This window comes from Zingiber officinale, chromosome 8A, assembly GCF_018446385.1.
Source record: "Zingiber officinale cultivar Zhangliang chromosome 8A, Zo_v1.1, whole genome shotgun sequence".
NCBI classification, from domain to species: domain Eukaryota; kingdom Viridiplantae; phylum Streptophyta; class Magnoliopsida; order Zingiberales; family Zingiberaceae; genus Zingiber; species Zingiber officinale.
The window spans coordinates 134,927,305-134,944,795 of record NC_056000.1 but is presented as its reverse complement, the minus strand read 5'-3'; the positions used below and the strand labels follow the sequence as shown (position 1 = coordinate 134,944,795).

The 17,491-nt window shown below is 41.3% G+C and overlaps 1 protein-coding gene across 1 annotated transcript; it reads left to right on the top strand.

Moving 5' to 3' along the window:
• The first annotated feature begins 5,534 nt into the window (after positions 1-5,534).
• Positions 5,535-6,686, top strand: LOC122011305 (transcription termination factor MTERF15, mitochondrial-like). Its single transcript, XM_042567692.1, has one exon. The coding sequence runs from the start codon at positions 5,535-5,537 to the stop codon at positions 6,684-6,686; it is 1,152 nt and encodes a 383-aa protein (XP_042423626.1).
• Positions 6,687-17,491: the final 10,805 nt, after the last annotated feature.

Genomic DNA, 17,491 nt, shown 5'->3' with positions numbered 1-17,491 from the left:
GATACCATTCGGACTAAAGAATGCCGGAGCTACATACCAGTGGCTCATGAACAAGGTGTTCCGAAAGCAGATCGGGCAGAACTTGGAGGTATACGTAGATAACATACTCATTAAATCACTTCGAGCAACTATAAACCCCCCGGCCCAAAGACCGTCGAGCGGCGACGTTAAATCCCAGAGTCGGACCGACGACTATAAATCCCCCGGCCCGAAGACCGTCGAGCGGCGACGCTAAACCCCAGAGTTGGACCGACAACTATAAACCCCCCGGCCCGAAAACCGTCGAGTGGCGACGTTAAATCCCAGAGTCGGCCCGGTGACTATAAACCCCCCGGCTCGAAGACTGTCGAGCGGTGACGTTAAATCCCAGAGTCGGACCGGCGACTATAAACCCCCCGGCCCGAAGACCGTCGAATGGGGCTCGGAAAGAATGCGTTCGGAGAAGTAAACAAGAGCAGAATTGAAAGGTTATATTGACTCGTCGCATGGCCAGTACATAGACAAAAGTCGGATAAAAGTAGGATAAAAGTCAGATAAATACGGATAATATTAACTCGCTGAACGACGAGTATACAGATGAAACTTTAAAATTTAAAGGCGCTCCTCACTCCAGAACATCAAAGATGGGCTCGGGGATGGTTTCCAGCAGTTCGGCCAGGTCTCTGGGGGGGATAGATGTCGTCTCCGGAAGATGACCCTTAGCCTTCAGATAAGCAGTTGTAGCCTGGATGGCTTCCTCAAAGGCTAGGACTAGTCGATCACTGGACTTCTCGCCGAACTTGTCCGAGCGGAAATAGTTCTACCTCATCGCCGCAAAACGACCTGATTTGCCATCTTGATACTCCTTGAAGGCAGCTCGAGCAGCTTCGAGGGCATCCTGGAGATCCTTCTTGTCTCCTTGAAATTTTCATCAGCCGAGCGGCTTTCTCGCTAGGTGGACAGCAGGCCGGTCAGTTCTTGGACGCATTGCTCCAGCGCTCGAGCTTGCACATTCTTTGTCTCTAAATCAGAAACAACCCTATTCTTCCTGTTAGTCGCCAGCTTGATCTTCTGGTCGTGAGACTTAACTTGGGCTTCAAGCCCAGCTACCCTGGTTTCTAGGCCAGAAGACTTGTGCCGCTCGGCCGCCAACAGTTTCTCTATTTTGTTCAGCTCGGTCCGAAGCATGGCGTATGAGGGCCCCTGAGTCGGCGCCCCTCCAGAAATCTGAAGTTTCTTCAACTCTTCCTCCAGCGCCGCCAGGCGGTTGCTGACCGCGATGTTCTCGACCCAGTTCTGCGCTCAGACGAAATAATATCAAGAACCAAGTAAAATAGTCATATAGTAGTTTGAGGGGTATAGCCCGGTAGCCTGCTGCAAGTGGCTGTCATCGAGCTAACCGGGAGTCATCAAGGCAACTCGGGCCCTCCCATCCTCCTATATTTTGGCAAGTGGCCCGCGGATGGTGATCTGATGTTCGGGGGCAGTCGGCCGATCAGCTGCCAGAAGGAATTCTTCTGTTGGGAGATGTAGGACAGCTTTAATCACTCGACGGCCGCTCGGATCAGACTGGGCTGAAGTTGAACGACCAAACGACTCGCCAAGCGGAGCGGAGATTATGCCCGAGAGCCTAAGCCGATGAGGGGCTCGGGGAAGAAAACTGATGGGTTGTGCTTCGAGGGAGGCCACTGGTAGATCGAGTTGTGAGGGAGTTCGATCCGAGGAAATTGCCTTGACCGAAACAGGGGTTGGGTCGATTGCTGCAGAAGGATCACCGACCTGCTCTGACACCGGTTCCACGGATGTGGTCGAATGGGCAGGGGGATCCGTCCGGTGCCGCTTGCGTGTCACCAGCGGAGCGTCGTCGGCCGAGGGCCCAACGTCCTCCGGTGTAGGATGTCCAGCAGACGAAGTAGCATCGCCGACCGCCTCGGCTGCAAGTTCCTAAACGGCCGACTCTCCAATGGCAGGTGGATCTTCTTCCCTTTCACCCTCGTGTGAGCCGACCGGCTCAATACCCCGGTCGACCATCTCCTTAGCTGTTGCCGCCTCTATCTCGGCGGCCCTCAACTTCATCCGATCGGCGGCCTTGGCGCGTCACATGATGTCAGCTGCATAAAAGAAGAATAAATCAGTTAGATCAAAAGGAAAGGGAGCGAGGAAAACGCTTACCCATGCTGCTCGGAAGCTTCATTCGGATCGGACTTAATCCGAATATGTACAGTACACCCTCACAAAGCAGCTTATGGATGTTGAACTTCTGCCCGGCCAGTTGGTTGGCTGCATGGAGGTAGGCCAGCTGGCTCTTGTATTTACCTAGGTCCGGCGGGGTCGGCACGGTGGTCTACCATTTGGTTCGGAAAGCTGGTAGCTCGGGAAGACGAAGGTAAAAGTAATACTCCTTCCAATGTTTATTCTAGGTCGGCATTTTGTCGAAGAAAACAAGGTCGATCCGCGACTAGAAGAGGAAGGTACCCCACTCCGATTGTTTGGGATAATAGAAATAATGGAAAATCTTGGGGACTAAGGGGATGTCGTGCAACCTAAAGAGGACGACCACTCCACACAACAACCTGAATGAGTTTGGGACGAGTTGGTCGAGCGGAAGGTGGAAGTAATTACACACTTCAAGGATAAACGGATGTAGAGGAAAGTGTAGACCGGCCACAAACTGGTCTCGGAAGAAACAAGTAGTGCAGGGCGGCGGGTCATGTGGGCGATCGGATGAGGTAGCTAATATTAATCTATAGACGGATGGGAGTTCGAAGTCGCGGACGAAGTTCATCGCGTCACCTTCATCGAACCAGCTCTCCATGGTCGTATACCAGAGGCCGGGAGAGGGATTAGATGGTTGCGAGGTGCTCACCATCGCCGGAATAGTGGAAAAAGCGAGAACCAGAGAATAGAAGGATGGGTGAAAGAGAAGGTCGGAACAGTATCGAACGAACAGAGGTTGCTAAAATACTAAAGAAAGCACAAAGAAGAAGATAAAGGGTCGGGATTCCAAACAGGAAAGGATGGCGGAGGCAAGGGATTGTCGGAGCGCTGAAAAGCGAGTTCACCGGAGCACTGAGCAATATGGAACAGAGGGGAGAAGAGATGTCCTTATAAACGTTGAGCTCGATCGACCGGAGCCGTCCGATCCAGGTCACGGGATTCGAGATGCAGATCTGACCGTCGAATTCAAAAGGCCAAAGGTCACATCAGCCCTGACAGCTCGAGCGAGCGGTGACGGCTACACGACCACGTGGCGCCCACTCACGGGTCGCATTTAATGAGCACCATTACGCAGGCGTGGTCGTGTGCTCGACCTTAATGGCGAGGATTTGCACGAATTCCGAGGAGATTCTAGGGACATCGGCGTTGACCAATGTCGGAGCGGTGGGACAACCGTTGGCAAACAAAACTTTCCAAGTGCCAGCAGGCGTCGTGCCGAGCGGCATCGCCCACTTCTGCAGTTCCCGATCGGACAGACACCAACATCGGTAGTCGAGCGGCAGACGTATCACCAAGCCAATAGTCCAGTCAATCGGACTTGCGGCCTCCTTCGACTAGACACCTGATCCGATGGTAAGGATCGGGGGCCCACATAGGAAGGGGTCAACGACACGAGAGAGTCAAAGTCCCGGCTGAGCGGGGTGGGGAAGTCGCCTGGCCGACCGGCCGGAGTAAATCCCGGGTCGGCGCGTGACAGCTAGACCTAGGGTCGAGCTTCCGACGCTCACAAGCTCCCTTATTGAGGAACCGTCGTGCCGAGCGGATGATCCGCTCAGCCGAACCGTGGATCAACCAGATCGTACGCCCGTCCGGCCCAGTAAGAGACAAAAGACTTAGAAGAGAACAAAAAGGGCAGCTAGTGATATACTTCTTGAGACACCTGTCGCCGACAAATAGCATGGTCGACAGCCGAGCCGTATTGAGGATCGTACGGTGGAAGTTTCTATTGTCGTGGCAGAGATATGCTCGGATAGTTGCGGTATGGCGTCAGGCACGCTTTTCTGACACAACCATTCTGAGGTATGCTTTGAGGAACGTGCACGCTCGGGAAGCGTGCACGCGCCTCTCCGGGGTCCTATATAAAGACCTCCGGACTTCGACGGATGTATGGTTTTTCTCCTATATTGTAACCAGTCTCTTTAGTTTGCCTTTGCTTCATCTTGCCGCTGCCTGACTTGAGCGTCGGAGGGTCGTCGCCGGGAACCCCTTCCCGATCCGACTTTGTTGCAGGTTCCCCAGAGGTCCACGTCACTGAGGAGATCACCCGGAGGCAGCAGAGAGCGCCACGCCCCCAATCTTCATCGACTCAACGTTCAGACAGGATCAAATATGTAAGATTAAGAAGAAACTAGATCAAAGATTAAAAGGATTATTAATTTATCAGGCTTGTTAGTATTGTTGTACATCAGTATATTATCTATTTCTAGTAATATATTATCAATTTATAATATACTAGTATAATATCTATTTCTAATAATACATTATCAATTTATCAGATCTGTTCTTCAACATTTATTGATAACAAACTCGCAGTCTTTCTAATACAATAATACTAATATATTATCTATTTCTAATAAGTAATAACATTATCATTCTGACAATCTTATCCACAGGCTTCCAACCTCTCTACCCCTATGTCGTCATCAACAGGTAGTAGTTTTCATATAGTTTACTTGCTATTTTCATATTCTATATCATTAATGTAACTGTTATTGTAGGCATGAATTTGTTAGTTGTCTGAGTTCCATTTTACAACCTTATTTAGCTTAAAAGGATCTGTTTTGGGAACTTGTCAGTTGAATTCCTTCCGATTAGAAGAGATTTGTCTTTTAGAACGATCAAAGGCGATGTTTTCCTCCTTTCTACAAACAGAATTGGATGTATGCTGGGCCACAATTGGTTAATGTTTTTGAAAGTTGAAGGAGCATAAATTCACATTGTATGGAAAATAATATTCTTATCGTGAGGAAAGAGTCTTCCTATTCATGTATTTGAAGTATATATTTGGCTGATATTCTGATAGTTAAATCATTCGAGTTGTCCAGTGATTATAAACCAAATTAGTTGAATCAAAAGAAAACAAACTGTGTAATAATTCACTAAGATTAAAAATATATTTCAAGTCGAAGATCACTGCATTTTAAAAATTGTCCGCTAAAAATATATACATTTGCGAGAAACCATATATTTTCGAAGAGAAAAGGCTTATGATATCTCAATCTCCCAAGCATCAACCAAAGGTGCTCTATGGGAATCCTCATGTTTTTCTTTCAAAGGAGGTGCATAATCCATAAAAAGATGTTACATTTCTAGACCGTCCATTGCAAGTATTTTTCAAAAAAAACTTATAGGATCGGACCGAAGACTAATCCATAAAACTAATTGGATTTACTAATTTTTTTCCTTGGTAATCCTCATGGATTCTGATTTCCAGTTCGTGGGTAGATTTAAGAAAATTGAAACATTTAGGGGAGCAAATGTGAAGTTGACCCAGAAGAAGTGGTTCAAGTAGGGTTTTACGGTTTCCTCTTCTCTGGGTCGAACAGCGCGGCGACGCGATGCTTCGCTTCCTAGTCCGCCACCCCTTTCTCCCTCCGTCGACGCTACTCCGTCGCGTCCTCTTCTCCAACGGCACTTCCGCCTCCTCAGGCGCCACTGCTTCTCTGGATCCCCACTTCCTGGTCGAGTACCTCATGACTACATGCGGGTTCTCCGCCGACGTTGCTTCCAAGGTCTCTAAGTCGCTCCCTCGTAGTCAGTCCACCGAGAAGGCCGACGCCGTTCTTGGATTCTTCAGATCTCAGGGCCTTGATGGTGCTAATCTGAGAAGGATAATAGCTTGGAAACCAGGATTGCTCGGCTGGGATGTGGAGACGAACCTCGCCCCAAAGTTTAAACTTTTGCGCGAAATGGGATTATCTGAGTCCGACATCATCGTTATCGTTTGGCGGCACCCTATAGTTATTGGCTACAACAGCGAGAATGTGCTTCTCCCCCGATTTAAGGTTTGGGAAAGTTTATTGGGATCGAAGGAGATCCTTCTCAAGCATCTCCGGAGGAGTGGATGGTTTTTTAGCAGCAACATTGAGAATGTAGTGCGCCCCAACATTAACTTCTTACGGGATGAATGTGGTATTCCTGAAGACCGTGTTTCTCTTGTCATTAAAAAGCAACCCAGCTTCATCATCCAGAAACCAGATGCCCTCCGGGCTCTGGTAGATAGAACTGACGGGCTTGGTGTTCCCCGAGAATCTACTATGTTCATCTGGGTCCTGAAAGCGCTGTGCGGTGTCAGCAGGGAAAAATTTGAGGCCCATGTCAAGCTCATGAACAGATTTGGTTGGTCGAACTCGGAATTCATTGCTGCAATCCAGAAACAACCAACTTTTTTATTGCGTTCCACTGAGGCATTACAGAGAAAGATGGAATTTTTCATCAAGATTGTTGGAAGCACACCTTCAGACATTGCTAAGCATCCAGTGGCTTTAGAATTGAGTTTGGAAAAGAGGTTAATTCCTCGATTTCATGTGATGGAGATATTAAAATCTGAAGGGTTGTGGACTTCACGGTACAAACTACATACATTTTTCATATCACCGGGACCAAAATTTTTGCAGAAGTATGTGCTCCCTTACAAAGATAAATTACCCAAACTGCTTGAAGTCTTGTCAATTGTACCTGAGTTCAAAGGGAACAATCCAGAATGCTAATGAATGCCATGATTTATTTGGGTGTGATTTTTATGACTGTTTAAGCAATGATATTGATCCAATCTTGTCCTAGTTTTCATATAGTTCACTTGCTATTTTCATATTCTATATCATGAAACTGTTGCTGTAGACATGAGGATGTTAATTGTCTGAGTTTCATTTTGCAACCTGATTTAGCTGAAAAGGATTTGTTTTAGGAACTTGTCTTTCGAACTTCTTCCAATTAGAAGAGATTTGTGTTTTAGAATGATCAAAGGCTATGTTTTCTCCCTTTCTACCAGCAGAATTGGATGTATGCTGGGCCACAATTGGTTAATGTTTTTGAAAGTTGAAGAAGCATAAATGTGCCTTGCAAGCGCCTTCATTAAGCTGTATGGAAAATGATATTCTTATTGTGAGGAAACAGTCATCCTATTCAAGTATTTGAAGTATATTAAGCTGAGATTTTGATAGTTAAATAATTTGAATTGTTCTGTGATTATAAACAAGATTAGTTGAATCAACCAAAAATGAAGGTACTGGATCAAAGGAAACTCTATTTGTAATAATTCATAGTTACTTAAAAGGATCTGATTATTACTATCTTTATAGTCTTGCAAACTGTTCATTGTTGGAAAAGTATTCATCTAGTTAACACTGAATGGTTGGGACACATATCTTGTTATTGTTGTTGTTGTGGTGATCAAGGGATGATAAACTTTTGGTGTGCTATCTTATTTTGTTGTGCAAAAAAATTCCTCATTCTTTTAATTATACTAATTTTTATATCGAGATGATATTGTGGATTAGTTTCAGTATTGGTGTGGGTCTATCTAAGTTAGTTCCTAGGTCTCTGATGAGATTGTGAGTCTTTAATTTCAGTGAGATGCAATATCTAGTAAATACTTTTTTTTAAGCTGTAAAATTACTAGCAAAATGTTCCATTACATTAATAATAGAAGTAATGATATCTGTGTAGACCCACTGATTCATTGCTTCTGTAATTTGTCTCTATCTAAAGAAATTAAACCGATTTGAAACTTTGTCAATACTTGCATTAAATCGATGACGACAGTATGAAAAGAGGGGTACTGTCACTAGCAAAGAAGTTAGTGATGATGACCAAGAATAGGCGAGTCAATCTATTTGATGAAGATACAATCCACATTATCAAAGCTATGCCCAATAGGCTGAAACTATTTATTTATTAACGAGCTAAGTAGATCGAACCACAACACGAGTTAAGTGGATCATTTCCTTTGAATTCAAGTACAATTCACATGATCTTTTCTTCCCCTACTTTAGATCAAAGTTGCACCCACCGGGAGATAAGTCAAAGCCATATGAGTTATTCCTGATAATTCTATCTTTTAATAACATAAGTCTTTATTGCATCACTCGTACATAACTTCTATCTATATATTAGTTGGCGTCATGTATTTAAATTATACCAATTAATTTTATGATGATCGATCTAATTTTACGAAAAATTTTCATTGACGACTAGAATAAATCGAAAAACACTTACCGTGAGTGATCTATCAATCTAGTATTTTTAGATCAACTGCTCATTAAGAAAAAAAATTATCAATTAATTAGCTCAAACAGAAATTCAATTTTTAGACACTTGAGAAATTTAAAAAACACCCTGCACCATAATTTGGGGGCAATCATACATGTACATTTAATCCTTCCACTTTGCAATCCGATTTAGGTGAAAAGGATTTGTTTTAGGAAGTGTTGTTGACTTCACCTCCCTCTCCCTTTGTCCTTATAGTAGTTTTAAAATTTCAAATTGAAGATTCTTTTAAAATAAATTCATTTTTATTTTTGTTTTACATAAAATAAAATAAAATTTTATTTTATTTACCTAATTTAAATAATTATTTTTTATAGACAAAAATTTAAATTTTTTATTAAAATAATCATTAAAAATTAGCCGTTAAAAGTGAATCCTAATAATTGTTAATTTTAAAATTTATAATTTTTTTAATAAATAAAATAAAATAAATACACTCACCTAGCTGGCCCACCCCCACGCTACTCTGAACATGCTTAAGATTTTGAATGCGTTTAAGAGAAAGGGTGTTATAACTCGAGGTCGGATCCCCTGGTCCAAAAAAAAATAGACTAGGGGATAGACCACTTGTAATTACGGTCAGATCGTGGCCGCGATCCAACCACAATTGGTTATGATCCCTCCCCCCAGATTATAGTTTGCGTCGAAGCGGGTGGTCGATGACCTCTGACCACCTGTCCCGACCTCAATTATAATTTGGGGGACGATGAACTCAGGAAAAGATCATAACTAATTACATCTGGATTGTGATCACAATCCAATCGTAATTATAAATGATTTATCCTTTAGTCCACTTTTTTATGGACAAGAGGATCTAGTCTCTCATAACACCCCCTTTATATTAGTTTAACATGAAATGCAGATGCCACAAACGCTATATTTTTGAAGAGAAAAGGCTTCTCATATCTCAACCTTCGAGACATCAAACAAAGATGCTCTATAGAAATCCAGAAGGATTTTGATTTCCACCTGCATTGGCACTTCGGCCTCCTTCTCAGGCGCCATCGTTCTCCCGATCCCCACTTCATGGTCGAGTACCCCATGAATACGTGTGGGTTCTCCACTAAGGATGCTTCTAAGGTCTCCAAGTGTTGATAATTCTAAATGAATGAATTAAAACGAATTAATACGGTAAAAACTTACAGCGATCTCCCGTAGATCTGCAATCGACGACGGCAATACTCGTTGTTGGAAGAACGATCACAAGATCGGAAAGCTCTCCGTAATTCCATGAACCAAATCTCATCGCCTCAGATGTTCTCCTTCTCTCTTTCTTATCTCTCCTCAAGCTGTCGAATGATCCTTGGACGCATCCCTTATAAAGGAAAATAATCCAGGGGTATAATGGACTTTTCCATTAAGAGTAGTGGGGAACGTGGGCATGCTCCCATGTTCCCACTTTCCCCATTTCCTACATCTCCCACTCGTCCAAGGTAAGTCACTAAGACTAGTTCATTCATGTAAGTCACAAAGACCTAATAAGTCATATAGACTATTTGAGAGTTTGGTCACAAAGACCATATTAGTACATCCAATCAATATTTAGAGAAAATGGTTCGTACGACAGCAAGCACACTGAGTGATAGTTGCTAAGAAAATTGTTACACCTTTACTTAGCCGCTCTTTGAACGATTAATGCTAACAAAGTTGTTACACTTTACTTAGCCGCTCAAATAAATTAGAGACTTACTCTTCATGGCACATAGCCACTTTCCTGGTGGCACATGACCTTTATTCAGGAATCATCCAATCTTCAAGTGACACACAGTCATTATCTTGGAGATATCAATGTCTTGCTATTTACCCAGATTAAATTATTTTCATTTACATTAATATGAACATCTCTAATCCCTTATAATGACCATTATGCCAAGAGCATGTTCCATATCCAATATTCACATTCATTTCTATACATAACAGAAATGGGTCGACCAGTGAATAACATTAAAAGATGTAAATATATTTAATTTTTCTTTTTAGTTAGAATATATTCATTTTAATCAGTCGCTTTCCTAGTTATGCTCCATAGACCGAATCATACATAGCCATAGGATACATGCTAAAGTAGCAGACACTGATTAAAATTTCAAGTAAGCAGCTAAATAGTCACTAAGGCAAAAAATGATATTAATTTATAATCTCAAAGGTCTCACATAGTAGAGAAACAGGGATTCACTCTTCTACTACCTTTATTGTCACAATAGCGCATGTGGTACGAATCACATGTTACGATGTTATTTTCTTTACTAAAAAGAGTGCATGTTATCTTCAAATTTAACATCGTACAAATTTTGATTTAGACATACCTAATGTCTAATCCTGAATTCAACAAATGAATTCTAATATGGTCTTCAACATGTTCAGTAAATGATGGGTTCATTTATTTCGATCATTATTAACATAAATGATCTCATCTTGACACAATTATCAAAACAACCTCAACTTATGAATCTATCTCTAATTTTAGCTACATAAGCTATTCCATAAGTAACGATCTTACCCCTATTTGTACTTAACAAACAGAGATGATTTGTCCATGTAAGTGGATCAATCTTCACCTGCCAACATGCTCACCGAGATCTTATATGAATGTAACAAATACAACATATACACTGAATAAATTATAGCAAATGATACAATCAAATCACAAAGTCTGATTGTTATTTCAATATTATTACATTTTACGAAGTCCCAAAGACTTTACTTATTCTTTAAATGGCTCTTTAGTCATTGGCTTAGTAAAAGGATATGCAAGCATAACACGTGTAGGGGCATACTCAAGAATTACTTTTCTTTTAGCCATAATATCCCTCACAAAATTATATTTAATTTCTATATGCTTGTCTTTGCTGTGATATTTGGGATCCTTGAAAAAAGCTATTGCAGCTTAACTGTCACAGTAGACAGTTACTGGACACCCACTATCTTCAACAATTTTCAGATGCTTTAGGAACCTTCTTAACCAGACTGCTTCTTGCACAACCACTGAACATGCCACATATTCAGCTTCCATAGTCGACAAAGTTACACAAGCTTGTTTCTTGCTGTTCCAAGAAATGGCGCCACCATTCAACTAGAATATAATGCATAGCCTGATGTGGATCCTCTATCATCCTGGTCCCCAGCCCAATCTGCATCTGAATAACCTTTCAGACTCATATCTGATCCTTGAAAATAGAGATAATGATCTATTGTCGCCTTCAGATATCTGAATATCCTTTTTACCGCCTTCCAGTGTCTTGGTCCTGGGTTTGACTAGAAGCGACTGACCAAGTCTACAATATAGTTGATATCGGGATGTGTACACAATATAGTGTACATCAAACTACCAATATCACTGACATATGATTTTTTATTCATCTCAGCTATTTCCTCTGGAGTTTTAGAACACATACTCTTGCTCAAAATAGTACCTTTCACAATAGGTGTATGTTCTACGTTGCAATTTGACATGCTGAAATGATGTAACATCTTATTTATATATGACTCTTGCGACATACCCAAAAGTCTTTTAGGACGATCTCTTATGATTTTCACTTCTAAGATGTATTCAGCTTCTCCCATATCCGTTGTATCAAATTTGATGACAGCCACTTCTTGACTTCATTCACATATCCTATGTCATTTCTAGCAATCAACATATCATCAACATATAATGATAAAATGACATACTTTTTTTTTCTTTTCAAGAAAACACAATGATCCTCATTGATCATCTCGAAACCATAAGATAAAATGATTTTGTTAAATCTTATGTTTCATTGTCTTGATGCTTGTTTTAGCCCATATATAGACTTTCTAAGTCTACATATTTTTTTCTCTTGGCCTTCAGCAATGAAACCTTCTAGTTGAACCATATAGATTTCTTCATCAAGATCACTGTTAAGGAAAGTGGTTTTTACATCCATTTGATTTAATTCCAAGTCATAATGTGCCACAAAGGACAAAACAACTCGTATTGACACAAATTTTACTACGAGAAAAAATGTCTCTTCAAAGTCAATACCCTCCATTTGGGTATATCCTTTTACAACTAAACAAGCTTTGTATCTGTTAATCAATCCATCAGCTTCCTCTTTATTTTAAGAATCCACTTATTCCCAATAGCCCTTTGGCCCGGAGGAAGATCAACTAAATCTCAAACATGATTCTGAATCATGGACTCCATCTATTCAACCATTATAGCTTTTCATTTTTCTCTAACTCTATATCCCAATGCTTCCTCAATGGATTGACATTCATCGTCGTCAATTAGAAGTGTAATCAATGCCTCATTCTCAATATCAAACCTCTTCTTAGGTTTGATCTTACGAACACTTCTCCGTAAGTTGGGCTATTGAGAAGTCAACTCATGACTCGGCATATCACTCCCACTCAGTTAACTAGACTCAGGTATCCCTTTTGACACATCTCTTGTTGATAATATCTCATCCTCTTCAAATAGAGGAATATTTTTATGAATATCACCTTTGATTGGGAACTCTGTTTCGAGAAAAGTTGCATCTCTCGAATCTATTTCGGAGATGGTTCCATCTAGTTGCTCACCTATGAAAACAAAGAGGTCTCATGATATCTTATAAAGATACATTTCTTACCTCTATGTCCCAATTTTTCATACTTGTGAGTGTTGATACAGTCTGACCTGGCTGTTGTTTTGATGATTGACACTGATTTAAGTTTGTATCAGATATTAACTAAACTCAGACTGATTGATGATCAAGGTTGATCATGAGGAGAGGAAAAGTCCAAGTACGGATACTTGGCGCGCAAAGTCGGAGAGGGCTCGGTAGCTCGTTCTCTGGACCGGACGAAGTCGGAGAGGGCTCGGCAGCTCGTTCTCTGGACTAGGTCAGAGAGGGCTCGGTAGCTCGTTCTCTGGACCGGACGAAGTCGGAGAGGGCTCGACAGCTCGTTCTCTGGACTAGGTCAGAGAGGGCTCGGTAGCTCGTTCTCTAGATCGAACGAAGTCGGAGAGGGCTCGGCAGCTCGTTCTCCCGATTAGGTCAGAGAGGGCTTGGTAGCTCGTTCTTTGGACCAGGAAAATGTTAGGGTTTAGGGCTGGGAGGCTCTAAAACTAACACAAGACATTGGATCGGTCTATTGACCGATCCAGTGATACTCTGATTGTCTGGATCAGTCGGTAGACCGATCTAGTGATACATGAGTCACCTGATCGGTCTCGTGACCGATCAGTGACCACACAGAAAGTCTCTGTGAGTTGTCTGATCGGTCTGGGGACCGATCAGTAACCACACAGAAGCATTCTGTGGGTTATCTGATCGGTCTACAGACCGATCAGAAAGAATCAATCAGAATCGCTGAGACTCAAAGCAAGAAGGGGGATCGGTTTGTGGACCGATCCACCCATAGGCTGATCGGTCCACAGACCGATTAGACCATTCCCAGACCGATCAGGATGAGTCCTGATCGGTCCAGAGAGCTATGGATCGGTCTGTTGACCGATCCACAACATGTCGTTTTGTTTCGCTGCTTCTCTGATTTTCCTAATTCACTTCTGATTCACCTCTGATTCACCTGATCAAATCATCTGCTGTGAGATTTTTAAGTTGCAGGTTGCAAGTATCGTGCCATTGATTAATTTCAAATGAAGCTCCATTAGAAGAATAAGAACAAGTGCCCTTTATGCTGTATTTCACTGCAAGTGATGTAATTCGAGCTTCAACGTTCACTGGCCGCGATCAGTTGGACTCTTGCTCATTGGTTCGAGCTCAGAGACACCAGTGAAGACCATGGATGGTATTGGTGTGAGTTCAGAGAACCAGATGAGAAGCAAGAGTGATTGGCGACGCCTGAGTTGGTTGCAGCGATTCGGGACAGTGAGAAAGCAGAATAAGAAGAAGGAAGAAGAGAGGTTTGCTAAGGTTCTGAAAAAAAACTCTCTGTCGATCAAGAGGCTGTGTGTGTTGTTGAGCTCTTGGCTGATTCCTTCTGTCTTTACATTTTTGCTTCGTGGCTGTAAGTTCATATGTTCAATCCTTTAGCCACTAAACCCTGTAAGTAATTGTGCTTCACTTTCAAATCTATTTTGTGATCTTTGTGGAGAGGTTACTCCACCGAGAAGGAGAAACATTTAGCCGGAATTCGTCCGGGGTGTGATCTACCGAACGATCAAGGGATCGTCCACCTTACGGACACGCCGAGGAGTAGGGGCAAGTTATCCCCGAACCTCGTACATACTCGTGTAAGCTGTGGGTTGTGCTTCTTTCCTTGCATCAGTTTTATTTTTGTTTATTTCCGCTGTGCTAACAAGCTTTTGTGAGGAATTGATTGAATTTTTAGAGGAGGCTATTCACACCCCCCCCTCTCTAGCCATCCGAAGATCCTAACAGTGAGAACTATCATGAACATAAGCAGTTGACCCCCAGAGTCTCAGATTACTTAAATATGATTTTTTGTCTGTCCAACGTTCATATAAGATAGATGGAACTGACTTTGAAGGTACTTTATTAAGTATATAGGCTGCAGTTAATAATGTATCTCCCCAATAGGAGATTGGCAAATTAGCCTGCGGCATCATAGACCTAACCATTTCAAGAAGAGTCATATTTCTTCTTTCAGTTACCTCATTTTACTGTGGAGTTCCAGGGATTGTCAGTTGTCTTATAATCCCTTTATCATTATATATTGTCTTGAACATATCAGACAAATATAACCCTCCACAGTCAGTACGTAAAGTATTAACTTTACGTTCCGTTTGATTCTCAACTTTGTTCATATAACGAATGAAGCAATTCAATGCTTCAGATTTGTAAGAAATCAAATACACATGACCGAACTGAGAGAAATCATCAATAAATGTAATGAAATAGGAAGCTCCATGTTTAGCCTTCACATTCATCAGGCCACCAATATCCGAATGAATTAACTGCAATGTTGATTCAGATCTAATAGCTTTACCAAATGGTTTCCTAGTTGCTTTTCCAACAAGAAAATGCTCACATATAGACAATTGAATCTTAGCCCAAGTGCCCAATAGACCCTCTCTAGCCAATCGATTCATACGTTCTTATCCTATGTGTCCTAATCTAGCATGTCAAACCTCATCAGTTATATCTGCATCACTAGTTAGAGCAATGTTTGAAAAACAACCATCAATAGCATAATTGATATCTGGTTCTACATCAAGAACCATAAAACCATTTGTTAAAAAATAATGCCCGATTGACACTGAGTCAATCTTAAGTTCAATACATTGACTGTAAAAATTAATACAATATCTTAAATCAAGAAGACACGTAACGGAAACAAAATTCCGTCGAATTTCAAGAGCATACAAGACATCATGTAGAAACAAAACTCTACCACCACGGAGGTTGAGTTTGCAAGTGTCGACTCCTTTGACTTCAACTTATGCATTGTTTCCCACATAAATCCACTTGTTGCCAGCTCTTACTCGACGATACTCTACAAATGTAACTCACTCTTGAGCTACATGGTTGGTTGCTCCCGAATCTATAATCCATAAAGGATAAGAATCAACTAACAACACTGAGCTAGCAACAAAATGCTCAGAAAAAGAAGACACGCTGGAATTTACCTTTTTCGGCTCAGTGCACTCTCGAGCGAAGTGACCCTTCTTGCCACAGTTAAAACAAGTTAACTTGTTTTTAGGTTTCTTTCCAGGCTTCTTTACTATCTTCTTGATTGGGCCCTGTCCCACAATAGCAGCTTCCCTCTTCTTTCCCTTCCCTTTCTTGAACCATATCTTTTTCATGAATCCAGATGATCCAGCAGAACCTACAGCCACATAGGCTTGTCCAGAAATCCTTGCGGATTCAACTCTCTCTGCCTCCAATTCTATATGGCGTGAGACGTTAGTGAAAGTATTGATACTCTCACTGTGAGTTAGGGTCTACTTCATGGTCTCCCAAGAATCTGGAAGTGAACGAATAACTGCTTGAACCTGTTGTTCATCGATCAACTCATGACCAGCATTTTTAAGCTCCCGAATCATGTTCGACATCTCTCTGAGGTGTTGAACGATTGATATATTCGGACACTTCTTGTAGCTGTCAAACTTGATTGTCAGCTATCGAAGCTTGCTCAGACTTACTCCACTGTATTTTTCTTTAAAGGCTACCCAAACTGCATGAGCCGAAAGATACGACTCATACTCAAAAGCTAAGTCATCTACCATTGAACTAATCAATATGCCCTTCGCAGTGAAGTCCTTTTTCTTCCATGCCTTATAGGCATCAAAATCTCGTTTATGTTGTGTAGTGAGACCATCTACAGGTTCTATAATAACCTGATTTACAGCCTCCAGAACTTCTTATTCCTCAAGTACATATTGTATCAAGAGGTGCCAGATCTTATAGTTATCCCCATTAAATTTTTCACCCTTGTTGAGTTCAGCTATAATGTTTTTGGTTGTCATAATCTATCATAAATAAACACATTATTTAGTATTCAGTGTAAATCATATACATGCAATTTATGATTGACTCAATATTAATTTGAGTTGGTTTACAAAATCAAGTGACAACAATGTTTTCACTCATCATTAGTATAACCAATCAAATCAATATTTATCAACTCTATTACATACATCCCAACAAATGAACTAATCATTTACAATATCATAATTTCTTTAATTAAATGAACTGATCATTTAATAAATCATGATTACTTAATTAAATGAATTGATTATTTAATAAAAATGAACTAATCATCCATCATGTCAAGCAAACAATATAAATAAATGAACATATCATTAATATAAAATTATGCTACATATTGTTAACATATAACCGACTGATATGAATGAAATGGACTAATATTGTTCACATATAATGAAAATAACAATAACAAAACTCTAGTAAACTAGATAGGCTACTACCACTCCCACTAGGACAGACACTAGTGCAGTGACCAACATTATCCCTTTAAGCCTGGACTCATTTAGGATAATCTCAGCCAGGATAGCTTCAGGATTCTCTTTTGGATCCATAATTGGATCCTCTTCTGGATCCTCCTCGATCATTTCCGGGTCCTCTTCGAACTCTTCAGGATCCTCTTCAGTCATATGGTGAAGCAGTACCTCACATAATACTGAATATGTGACGCGTCCTTGATGACACCCCTAAATATAGTCTGCTATTATCTTAGAATTTTCTGGCAATGAACGCATCAAAGCCCAGATCATAAAACTGTGCAGGACTGGAAACTCTTCTCGCTCAATTTTCCAAAATAGATCATCAAGTCATCCAATGTGTCCGTCAACTTC